The 13,473-nt window shown below is 40.0% G+C and overlaps 1 protein-coding gene across 5 annotated transcripts in view; it reads left to right on the top strand.

Annotated features, from left to right (window-relative positions):
• The window catches only part of arap2 (ArfGAP with RhoGAP domain, ankyrin repeat and PH domain 2), a 177,739-nt gene that overhangs the window by 18,918 nt on the left and 145,348 nt on the right, over positions 1 to 13,473 (top strand). For all 5 annotated transcript variants that reach the window (XM_074698999.1, XM_074698994.1, XM_074698996.1 and 2 more), the window contains exon 7: positions 123 to 192. In XM_074698999.1, the coding sequence (XP_074555100.1) occupies positions 123 to 192 (70 nt within the window). The remainder of the gene's footprint in view (positions 1 to 122; positions 193 to 13,473) is intronic.

Below are 13,473 nucleotides of genomic sequence, written 5' to 3'. Positions count from 1 at the left end.
ATGAAATATGAGTACCTGCTCAGAGCAGATGCTTTTTTTTTGCTTGCTTTTTTCTACTCAAAACTGATTAAACTAAGTAAATGAGGCGGATGGATTAAATGCACCATGTCCTCTCTTTGCAGAAAATGTGTTTTTCAAAGGAGGTGGGTGCGATTTGATGGTGAGAGCCTGGCCTACTACAACAACGACAAGGTAATACCCAGTTAGGGACAATTAGCATGTTAGTGCATTGTCTTAAATCAATTTACACAGTGTTATAATGTTTGGTCCAATAACTTATACTGTAAAATACAGCACTATACAATATAATTTGTTTCAAGCGACCCAATACGACACAATACAACAAAATAAGATTAAACAGTGAGATTTTGTGGGATACCATCCATATTCTTCTTCGTAAAGTAGTATTACATTGGAGCACAATACTCTCGTCTTTCTCTTTAATAGAATTCTTTTTTATGCATGGGATCTTATCAGATTGTAGTATTTTCTTGCATTGTTTTCTATTAAATCTTATTGTTGGTGTGGTATCTTTCACATCTTAATGTTAGTTTTGTATTGAACCCATTGTATTGGTCGTATTGCATGGCATTGCATCATATTGTAATGCAACATATCACATCCAACCATTCTTTATCGTATCATATGAGATTCTATATTGTGCTAAAATCATGTAACAAGACATAATGTAATGTAACTAGTAGACATGCACTGTTCGATCTGTGCTGATTACCTTAACTTTGGGGGATCAGTGATTGGCCCATCCTTGCGTATGAAACTGATCTTATAAACCTCCAGGAAGGTCTGACAGCTAGCCATTGTTGCTTTTTGCTGAAATATCTAAAACTCAGGACACTTTATTGGTTGTTTAAGTTAAAACATAAAGATTGTATTGTTTCACAGGTATTGTTCAATGATTTTCAATAAGATAAGATTAGAACATTGCAGATATATGCTGTCAGTTATAAAAATAAAGAATAAAAATCTGTATCGTTACTTTCACACAGGTAGTCTGCCAAGACGAAGAGACACGATGAGAACTAGAGCCTTATTTAGCTGAGTTTTTGTGTTCAAGTAACGCGCTGAAAATTCTCTAAATAAAGCGTGAATGCAGACTGATATCAGATTTTTTCGGTGGAAGTCCGTTTATTTGTGTTTTTGGTCAAGTAAAATATGGCCCCGTCTGAGTGCAGAGGAAACCAGCAGAGGAGCAGGGAGGGGGTGTTTGGTGCGGGCGCTCTGGGCTTCTGCTGCACAAAAACACTGCTGTAGGGGTAATTTCTGCCCTAAACCTTGTGATAGGACCCAACTTGTTCCATCCCGGAGTATCACTTTAAGTAAAGCAAGACATAGTAACACCTTGTTAAATAATGCAGTGTTACATAATGCAACATGAAGCAACGCACCACTAAGTAACTCAGCTGAAGTAACTTTTCATTACATTATGTAACTTTAGGTAACATAACGTAACATAATATCATAATGTTCCCTAACAAAACTTAATGAATTTTTGTCACTTGTTAGTAAACACAACATCCAAACTGGGCTCACACCCACTCACACTCACTAGCCCAGCAACCACCTGTAGCATCGCATTTCTACATGGGAGAGACACCAGAGCTGTGCACCAGACTTTGCATGTTAGCGCAAGCTGATCCCAGGTATTTGACACATACCTGGTTAGCAGAAAGCTAACTCGTAACACTCTTCACCCTGTGCTGCTCTCAAAGTTCCTGAAAGTTCCTGAAAGTCGAGTCAAGCTTCACCCTCGTTTAGAAAGAAACTTTTTCAGTTTGGCGTTTGTTTTAGTTTGGTTGTGTTTTTCTTTCGCCATGCTACGTCCGCTATTGTCGCCGCTCAGGTTAGCATCTTCCACTCGCAGTTATCAACACGTAAAGTCACCTGCACACTCCAACTAGACACCTCCCTATACAACCAAAGCATCAACATTCAGGCTGAGGAGGGGTTGAGGCAGACATAGACACTGACACACATGTAGGTGCTCATAGGAGACGATTGAGCAGGATTATTTCTGTAAACATCACTAAAAAATAAACATAATTCAATGCGATGTTAGTGAAGCTCATGTAATGTCATAGTATCTCATTCTAAATGCACATGTTACTGCGTGTAGGGTCCTGCACATACAGCATCATACCTTTCTGTTCCATACATCTCTTTTAATTTAGACAGAGGAATCTTTACCATAAGCACTTGAGCCAAGTTCTAAGTGTTCCCCTCTGCTGCTCCTCTTCCCCTTCTTTCTCATTGTCATCATCATTAGCTTGGCAGCCTAAAGAATGGGGGCAAGGACAGAGCGACATTACGCCATGCGTGACAAGCCAGCACTCTCAGTGCCCGCCCAGCCACAGAGTAAAGTACATTGATGTTGGCACCTGACCAGTGCCCCGAGAAAGAAAAGGAAAGTGAGGAGAGGGAAAGTGGAGGGAGAGAGGAAAGACACCTCTCTTTTCGCCTCGCTCAGCATTTCTACCTCCCTGTACTTCTCCTCTTTCTCCTTCTGTCTGACAGTCGGGTTTGAAATTTCGCTTAGTGCTGCCTGCCTTATCATCAGAGAGAGCGGAGGTGGAGGAGGGAGAAAGAGTTTGGGTGAGGTGAGAGTGGAGTTGTTGAAAACACAAACTGAGCAGGAAGCAAGTTAAAGAACAGGCAAGATGGCAGCATCATGTTTTCCTCCAAACACAAATTTTTAATGCAAAGTTTAGTAACTTTTTTACTCAGAGTCCCTTCAGTGTTTGCTCTGTAGCTTGGTACTTCATACTTGTGAAAAGCCATGCGTCCCCTCTTCTCTCCCCCTGTTGTAGTGGAGTGCAGAGCCAGAGAGCTTTTGGCTGAACGGGTCAATCTAACCCGCCTGACTCATTGATCCTTCGTCAGACAACAGTTTTTTTCCTTGTTAGTGACACAGTCACAGACATTGCTTTTGTAATTGATGTTTGGGTTTGTGGTTACCGCTTGCTGTTCCAATTGGGACAAACTCCCTCCCCCTTTGAAGCTTCATTTCAGTCTCTGTGATAAAAGTATGCTGATGACGCCTTTATGTACATTCAGAATTTTTAGAAATGACAAAAATCTAAGAGGGCGTTTGAACAGAATTGGTTGTCTTGCCACAACTATTTATGCTCACTGACAATTTCAGCTTATTGATGCAGTTTTGTGATTTTTTTAAATTAAATTTTCTGTTATTAAATCTAGTTCAGTCAAGGTCAATTAAATCAAAGAATTAAAAAATTTGAAAGTGAAAAGTTAGCCCTGATCTGCGAGCTCCCTCCATTTCCACTTTTCTTAGTGTAATTCCAAAACCTGAGGCGGGGAGAGCACATCTCTTCTCACTTTCATGCACTTACATACAGAGCAAAGGCCGGGAGAGCAGCAGCCGAGACCTCACAGGGATAAAAAACAGAGCAAGCATCAATGACATATATGATACTGGTAACCTGCCTTTAAGGAGAGCACATTTCTCCTCCCTTTAATTTGCATATCTTAAAAGTTAAGGCAGGGAGAGCATCAGAAAAGACCCGCCAGTGATAAAAAAATGGAGCAAGCATCAATGACGTATATGGTACTGGTAACCTGCCTTTCTACATGCCTACGTGGAATGCCAAAGCTAGAATAAGTAGAGCACATTTTTCCTCCCATTCAAGTACATACATTAGAGGCTAATGCAGGGGGAGCAGCAGCAAAATACCCAGGGGTACTATACAGAGTGAGAATCGGCAGCAACACATTTTATACTGGTGACCTGCCTTTCCCTGTGCTTATGTGGAATGCTCAAGCCTAAGTTGGGAAGAGCATATTCTCTCCCCTTTTATTTGCATATGTTAAAAATTAAGGCAGGGAAAGCAGCAGCAAGGACCAACCAGGGATAAAAACAGAGCAAGCATCAATGATGTATATGATACCAGTAACCTGCCTTTTTACATGTCCATGTGAATTTCCAAAGCCAGAGTTTGTAAGAGCACATATCTCCTCCATTTCAACTTGCAGCTGTTAAAAATAAGGCAGGGAGTGCAGCAGCAAATACTTTTAGGGAATGAACATAGTGAGCATCAGTGACAACAAATATAAAACTATTAACCTGCCCACCCAGATCCCTATGTGAATTTCCAAAGCCAGAGTTTGTAAGACCACATTTCTCCCCCCTTTGGACTTAATACAGTAGAGGCTAATGCAGGTGGAGCAGCAGCAAAACACCCAGGGGTACTAAACAGAGTGAGAAAAAGCAGCAACACATTTTGTACTGGTGACCTGCTTTTCCATGTGCTTATGTGGAATGCTCAAGCCTGAGTTGGGGAGAGCACATTTCTCTTTCCCCTTTCATTTGCATATGTTAAAAGTTTGGGCAGGGAGAGCAGCAGCAAATAACTTTAGGAATACAGAACATAGTGAGCATCAGTGACAACACATATGAAACTATTAACCTGCCCTTCCAGTTGCCTACATGGAATACCAAAGCCTGAGGCAGGGAGAGCACACCTACTTTTAAAAATCTTAAAGTTATTCTCAATAGTTTTTTCCTTTTAAGATGAGATATTACTAAACATGACCATTCCGTGTCACCCTTATGTGAGGCATGCACTCATTTTATGCAACAAAACATGTACCTCTGTTGGTCAGTAAAGTTGTTAACAGGGTTCATGTTTCTGCAAGACTTAAAACTTAACCTTATTCAGGAAGTCTGTTTACTTTTATAACATTAATATTTCACTGGTAACTTTCTGACCATGGTGGAAAAAAGTAAGACACACTGAGCAGAGTAAAAAAAAACTGTATTTTATTTGAGAAGCAGAAACCCTGTTATTATACTATCAAAAAACTTTAAATGCAAGAACACCACGTTCTGGAGTGTGTTCACAGCAGCTCTAACCTTCCTGACATAATGTGCTTTACCTTCATGTTCTCGCTAATGACCGCTGGACGCACTTAATACAATCACGTCTCTGTTTGCGTGTTTGTGTGTATGTGTTTGTGACCTCAGTGCCCCTTACTCGGGCCGGCTCGTTTTCTCTGTGCTGTTGCACAACATCACAATCAATGATGTGGGACCTGTCTGAAGCCTGCTCGTTAATCACTTACTAATTATAGCTCTGTGCTCTCTGGCTGCCTCTTTCTTTTTTTTTCCATTGCAGTTTTTGCTTTATTTATCGAGACACGCTCCGTCGGTGGCAGAGCGGGGAATCGGCAGGGAGGCCAGCAAGTCAGCACTTTACTTCTCGTGTGACTGTCATCGAACACGCAGCAGTTTTTTTCCCCTTCTTTTTTTTGAGAGATGAAAGTTTGCATTGTAGTTTTGACTTTCTAAAGTCACCCTGCCTCTGAGAAAGTAGAGGACTTCATCATGTTTGGGGTGAGCGGAGAGGTCAAGCACAATCTCCCTGTCGTCCCCGCTTCATGCAGCCAGCTGAGGCACTGTAGCACCCCGCGTGCTACCAGCGCCATCTCCACAGGGCCAGCGTGGGGTTGAGAGGAAATAGAGTGATACTGTGGAAGTCTTTTTCCGTCAGAAGTTGAAACAATGCTGATGCCCTTATTTCCTTCACGGTGAAAATTCACAGATGTTTGTGGTTTGAAACCTGCTGCAGATTTAACAAATGGCTTTTTAACCTCTGATTGTTCTGTTGCAATAGTCTGTTATAACGGAAAATTGTTCATTTTGTTTTAAGGATATAATCATATCCCATCCCATCTATCCATGCTGTACTGTACTGATTAGCATTCATCTTGTTAAATGCCAATTTGAGGACACTTAACTTTACTTTAAATTTCAATACTGTTACATACTTCATGTAATAATACTGTAACAATACATAAAGTAACAATACTTTTAAGTAGAATTATTGAACGTTACATAATGTAACATAACATTACTGCATGTTAAGTTTATTAACATTACATAACCTAACATTATGTGACATAACAATACTGTGGCATTAAGTTATTAAAAGTTACATTACATAAAGTAACATTACATATCAATACTGTCATGCTAATGATTTCATTACAACACAATACATAGTTTCATTACCTTTTTTACATGACATACATACTGTTATGATACATGAAGTAACAATTCTTTACCATTAAATTAATAGAAACTTTTCCAATACATGACATATCTATATTGCAAATATACATTAAGAAGCAATACTTTAAAGTAACATTATGCAAAAATACTGTAACGTTACATTACTTGATTATACTTCAGGATTACATACACAAAAATACTGTAATACTGATTTATGCAATGTCACATGAAATTTACACTGTAATGTTTGTTATGTGATAGTATTTTAATGGTACTTCACATAAAAATACTGTAATGTTAATAAAAAAATTCTAACTGTACATTATGTAGCAGTACTATAGAATTACATTACGTAAAAAAATTGAAACGTTATAATGCTTAAGGATACTGTTAGGCTTATTATGTAACAAAGCTGCAATACCTCTTTACATAATGATACTGTAACTGGGGATGGGTACCTTTTATATTTGAAATGATACAATACCGATGCCCGATACCTGGCAATCGGTACATGTACTCAACAGTACCAGTTTTCAGTACTTTTTTGTGTTTCTGTGGTAAAAAAAATATCAATTTCTTTAATAATCATGAATATATATTTTCAATGTAACATGTTTTTTCTTCAATATATAACCTTCCAATGCTGTGTTCATGTCGAGCATGGAAAATCACCTTCTACTCCCTCACAACCACAAGGATGCATTTAGGTACCTAAACATGGTACCTTTTGGTTTTATGTGAAACGGTTCTCTGTACTTTGACAGAATTCGGTCAGTACCTATAAAAGTACCCAATTGGGGACCCATCCCTATCTGTGACTTCACTCCATTTATCTGCTTTAGTGTTACATTGGATAGAGATACAATTACATTTCATCACAATATGATAATACAAAGTTACTTTACATAACAATACTGTTATGTAACAATACAGTCATGTTACAGTTCTATTTCATATAGAAATCTGAGTTATTTAAAAAAATATCAATAAATGCAATGGTTGAATTCTTCGCTCGCTAAGATTTGCTACCACAGATTTGTGGCAGAAACACAGAACAATGTTTTTTTTTATAATTATGACTTTTATTCATGTAAATGAAGAACAACTGTTGGTGCTTAGTATTTACATTTTACATTAATTTTTAAAATGAGAATGATCAAAGCATCAGCCATTCATCCTTGTAAGAACATTCTATCTCCTTTAAGCTCATTGTTTTGGTTTTTTGATTACAAACTAAAATGCTTTGACTCGTTGTTTAATATGTCTGGCATCAGTTAGGGACCAAATTTAGCTGCTAGCTAAAGAGCACACCCCTAAGCACAAGTGATTAGAGCTCTTTTTTTATGTGAAGAATAAACAGTTCAGCTTCCTTGTTCTCTTATTTTTACTTTCAGCTGTTTCAAAGACAAAGAATCTGCATCAACAGTTGTTGAATGATTTACATCTGGATTGCTGTAACATATTGATAAACATATGTTGGGAATAAAAAGCCCCAAATAAAGCTGATCTAAACCCTGCAGACAGACCTAATCAGCAGTTTGATTATTACTCAGCTGCTTCCTTAATCTGAGGCTGAGCTGAATGCTGTTATTACAGAGCTGACTACAACTCTGCAGACGCACTGTTGCTGAGGTTTTCAGTTAAAAATGCTAACGCTGCTAAGATTTAAGTACAGCTCAGAGGGATATGGCTGCAGTTTTTGGAGGTCTTTGGTTGCAAACCTGATTATTAGACTACTAAGTGAGACTAAAGCTAAAAAGGGAATGACACATCCTGTTTTTTTGTCCTAGATACAAATAATCAACCATTTGTTTTGTCAAATTCCCTAAGAGGTGCTGTCCCAACGCTTGTTATGTTTCTTGATTCTCAAAAATGGACCACATTGGACTTCATGGTCGTCTTTCAAATGGCTAAAGACAAGCAGAGGATGTCTTCAGAGCTTAAGGTCTCTGCACAAAGCTCTAGTTGGACACTTGGATCAAAACCAGACCAGTCGTATATCAGAATGGCCTTTTCCAGTTTTTGGCCCCATCAGTAAAAACAGAAATCCGTCACAATGAAACATTCCCATACTTGTTCTTTAACTCAAACTTTCAACACCTAAAAAAATCTCTTGTACTTTACAATCCCCTGGGATCTGTCAGCCCCAGACAGAACTAATCGCACTTAATCGCCGTCGCAGCTTGAAGGTCTCTGGCCGCCATGATGTCATCATCAGGGCTAGTGGAGGTGGCGTGGGAGAGTAGCGAGATCCTTGGTCTCACTTCTCCCTCTCTGCAGCAGTACATCCAATCCGTCTCATCAATCACTCCTTTCGCCTGATTTCGTCAACACCGGGGATTGACTCGGGAGAACGCTTTGGTCCTGAGATGTAGTCTTCGGGGTCCAATGTGGTCTCTCGTGTGTGTGTCTGTGAGAGTGTGTTTTGTGAAAACAGTCCAAAGCCTGTCTTTAGAGGAGCGAGGGGAGGAAGCAAGGAAGGCTGGCAGGGAGGGATGAAGGAATGAGAAGAGAAGGGGGGGTTGTGGGTGAGGCTGAATGGGAGGCCAAAGGGGAGATGAGGTTTTAGGATCGGGGATCAGTCTTTGAGTCCATCAGTCTGACTGATTGTCTGTCTGTCTGTCTCTGCTGCCAAGCCTCAAATCTCCTCGACTTACTTCCTCCTGTGTTCTCCCCAAGACGCCTGAGCTGCTGCTTACTGTAACACCCTGAGTGTTTCACTTTCCTGTGTAATTTCTGCTGCCTTTCATTCGAGTTACCAATACTGTGCTCACAGTGTGGGATAGCTTTGGTCGAAATCCATGAAATCTCTGTTTATAAATCATTTGCAGGTATTCATAATCTTCCACATTTCACAGCGTGGGAGTCTTTGAACATTCAAGAGTTAATACTGATAAAGACGCATTTAAGATGAGAAAATTCATCAATTTGAATAAGTGCTCCTCCCAAATTTGGGTATTTATCCCTTTCAAACTTAACGGTGACAAACATTCCCCTAAAACTTAACTAATGAACAATTTCTACCCAAAAGGTGATGAATATTCCCAAGCATCCCCATTGTGCTGTCAAAAGTGTTGTTTTTCTGATCTGCAACTTTTCCATTTTCATTAATTTGTCTCAATGGTTCTTTTTTAAAAAATCAAAAAAGTGCCAAAAACTTCCTGCCAAACACCAACTCACTTCCATATCCAGCAGAAACTGAAATCTGTACACCCAAACATTGATCAACACTGATCCCAGCGTTGGCATAAGTATATCGATATTTTAGATTGATCGGCACACCACAACTCTTAACTACATACATATTTTTATGAATGGATCGAAGAGCCGCACGCTGTAAGGCAAAGAGCCACACATGGCTCCCGAGCTGCAGGTTGGCCACCCCTGGGCTAGGTATAAGTCTTCAAATAGATATCTTTGGATGTTGAATTAGAAAACGTACAATGTCCACGTTATGCTTTCTGCTAATGTCATAAAAATCAAGTTCCTCATTTTTCATGCAAGAATATTTTGTAGGTAGTGATTATTCCAAGACTAGTTGGTAATGGTACTGAATCAGTGCAAGACCTTAAACACTTGTGCCCCTGCGTGCCAATACCTAGTGTTGCATATCATGTACCCCATTCCTCAGTTGTCAGGCCAAAAACCTTGTACCCCATTTCCTATGCCCACGCTCAATATCCATATCCCATTGTCCTCCACCATATATTCAAGAACCCTCCCAACATATCTTGCAAAAGCCAGATTCTTGAGACCGTTCACACTTAACCCTTTGTCACATACCCCATACCCATATCCCAAAATCCCCACAACCCATATCAAAAACCTAATGCCAGCCTGCCCAAACCTCGCTTCCTATTCCCATTATTCTGTTGCCTTGACCCCGTTCCTTATGTCCAACCCTATTCCTTATATCCCAAATCAAATACCAATACCTATTCCATATGTCCCATACCAAGGCTTGACATTAACACACACTAATCCTCCAAATGTGGAGGAATTTCAGCAGTGGCAGGTAACACCGCCACTCCTAGACAGCATCTGAAATACTATACCGCAAAATGAGTCTACAACACTACAACTCCTGTGAGCACTGCCTGCATACAGTGTTTGCTCATTAGTTAGCGTCAAGAAACGCACATAGAGAAGAGAAACTGATCAGATATGAGGAGCTGTAGGAAAAATGTTTAAACCTCCTACTTTACAAACACTTTAGACTTCAAAACTTGTTGCATATTATACATTGTAAACAAATATGTGAGCAGAATCATTAATCTTCTACCTTCACCAGTTTCATTGAATGCAACACTTAACTCTTTCTTTTATTGCTTTGTCTTTATAGACTGCAAATTTTCATATTAAAGGAGCTCAACCTTACGCAAAAGCTTATCAGAGCTGGACACCTGATTATGACGTAGCATTAAACATTAATGTAGCCAAACTTTAGCATGCTATCATCAGCGTTTAACATATTAAACATAATTATCGAACAATAAAATTGTGGCTAGTGAAAATGCTGAGTGGCTACTAACTCTGGGGCACAACTAGCCGCAGTGGTTGGTGAGCAAAAAAGTTAACGTCAAGCCCTGCCCTAAACCATATACCAAATACCCTTTACCTGTACCCTGTTCCTCATATCCCAAATCAAATACCCTGTACCCCATTTCTTACATCCATTATCGATTATCTTCTACCTTATATCCAGTACCCCCTTCCTGCAACCTGAATTCAATGCCCCTTCATAACTTCATAATCAATATCCCTATACCCCATACCTTATACCCCACAGCTCAATCAGTGTTGCTGACAGTGAAGAATATTGTTACTAATACGGTCACAGGTATTAGAAAAGAACAACTCTCAAATGAACACAAATGGATCAGAGCTTCAGGATTTATTATTCAAATGAGGTCTGACTGACGTAGTCTTTGAAAAACAGTCATTCTTAAACTGAAGACATTCAGACAAGTTTCAGGTCAAGAAAGTTTGTTTAACTGTTGTGGCTGAACATCCTCAGAAATAGCCATTAAGTTGAAACATGCTTTTTCACTAGCAGGCAGTCACAGATGTGTTGATCCTCCACAGAATAACTTTATAAGTCCTTAAATCACACTTGGACTTCTTTCAAAACAGCTCTGCCTGGAAGGAACATCTTTCAAATCCTTAAGGCAGCCCGCTTTGGGGAAACACTGAGTAAGGATACACTTTTTGCCCAAGAGCATTCTCTCAGAGCTGCAGTTCCCGCTCTAGTCCAGTTGGTGTCCTCGTGCCTCCATTGTAAAAACTCCCACTGGAGATGCTTGAACCCTTAACTCCATGCTGGTGGTAAAACTCCCCCCCACCCTCTTCTCCTTCCTCCCTCCACACGGTGCCTCCATTATTGTGGGCTTTAGCTCCATTGCTCTGCCTTAATTGTTTCCTGAAGTTGAGCGAGGTTGTTTTTGAAAAAGAAAAGAGAGAGACATAGTTATCCACGCAGGATAGGCGGTGAGTGACAAACGCTGGGAGGGCAGAATGGTGATACGGGAGGAACGAGAGGACGTGGGAGGGAGATGAGGGGAGGAGGCCAGAGGGAGGCAAGTCAGGTGTGTCTGTTATTGGAGAAGGAGAGATAGTTAGGCCCCATTGCATCCTTGGCAGTCCATCCTCTTGAGATTAGTCTATAAACACTGCATGTATGTGTGTATGTGAGTGTGGGCGTCGTGTCTGTACCGCTGACCGCTTCTTTTCTTTTCATCATCCCTCCATCGCGCCGACTCTGCTGTCAGAGTATTTACAGATGCACGACTCGCAATTAAACAACCCTCTCCTGCGTGACCCCAAAACTAGAATTAAAACAATTAATTACCCATACTGGAGTGTAATTATCGGCAACACAGCCACTACTGTTAATTCCCCCACGAACACACGCGCACACACACGCACACATGCACATTTTGTTTCTCCTTTCCTCACCTTCCTCTAACTTCTGTCTAAATTTAGAGCCAGAGAGAGGAAAAAAAAATCAAGATATCGCTGTGAGACTCCCAACGCGAATTGCACGCAAGGATGTCTGTCGGTAATTAGGTTGAGCCACTTCTCGCCATTGTTAACAACCTGCTTTTATACGTCAAAGACCCCTCCCTGACCCTCCCAGGCATCTCCATTTCTACATCATGTCTATCGTTTCCCACTCCCCTCCCTCTTCTTGATTACTGAATCCCTCTGTTGCCTCCTTTTCACTCCGTCGTCCCTACACTCTTTTCCATTTTCTTTCCTCTCCTTGGCCTTTCACACAAACCTAATTGCTCTTCTCTTTTTTAGTATTTCATGCTCCCACCATCCATCCATCCCTCCCCCCCTGCCTCCACTCCCTGACTGACTGCACTGGCTGGTATATTTTTGGACGTACAGTCTCTAGAAATAGGCTTTTGAGGATGTGCAAGGTCATCAGTTTAATTAAGAATGGCAAAAAGGAGTCAGAAGTTCACTTTCTTTTTCATCCTCAATTTTTTCTTATTTCACTTACGCTCTTTACGCTCGTTTTTCCTGCCAATCCTGGGACATTTGGGAATCAAATTAAACTGTTTACCTTAAATGCAGATGACTATTATCTTTATGTATCAAAACAATACATCAGAAGTGCTCTAGTGATACTTATGTGGTTGAATTGAGTGACAAAAATGCACTTCTACAATGTCCCTCAACAAAATTAAAAACCGTCTTGCGTAGACATTTGGGAATTATCAGAAACAGTTCAAAAGAAAACCCTACAAAGCTCATCTAAGGAGTTTTTTAAGATGGTTATTAAAACAAATTAAACTGATTCTGATGCCTCTTCAGTACCTACAAGACTTTTAATTAACAAGACCATCTGGAAGAAGATTGATCGTGTGTTAATAGTTTTTCTTAACATCCAAAACCATTGCTGCAGGGCACGTTTTGGAGGAAGTGAGGGGAAATCCCATGGTACCTGATCAAAATTTTCTAAACAGTTTTCTCTGAAGTTTGACTTTGAAACATTGAGTGTTGCTCAAGATATTTGAAAATCTGTCCATACTAATGGTGAAAAAAAACAAAGATAATTACAGTCAATTAGTGTCACTTAGTTAATCATTCCAAACAACCTGTCTTTTTAGGCTTACTTTGCACTTTTATTGGTTCAAAGCATTGAGGTTCCCACCGACGCCTGACGAACCACACTTGATAACTGGTGCATAATACCCAAATTCTCTGAACTCATATTTTTTACGTAAAACTGAAACCTGGTACATGAAACGCAGTAACTGAGTCCGATGCCTCATACCCAGTATGAATACCTGATACCTATCTTATAACTTACATGAAATACCTGGCACTCTCTTATTTAAAACCTAATATTAAATACCTGGAACCCAATACTTGGTATCCAATATCTGTTTCTCATACCTATATCGGATACTTGTTTC

This window comes from Halichoeres trimaculatus, unplaced genomic scaffold (genome assembly GCF_033239565.1).
Source record: "Halichoeres trimaculatus isolate MK-OKI-2021-1 unplaced genomic scaffold, fHalTri1.1 fHalTri1_scaffold_22, whole genome shotgun sequence".
NCBI classification, from domain to species: Eukaryota; Metazoa; Chordata; class Actinopteri; order Labriformes; family Labridae; genus Halichoeres; species Halichoeres trimaculatus.
The sequence above is the reverse complement of the archived record's forward strand: the minus strand, read 5'-3'. Positions and strand labels throughout refer to the sequence as shown.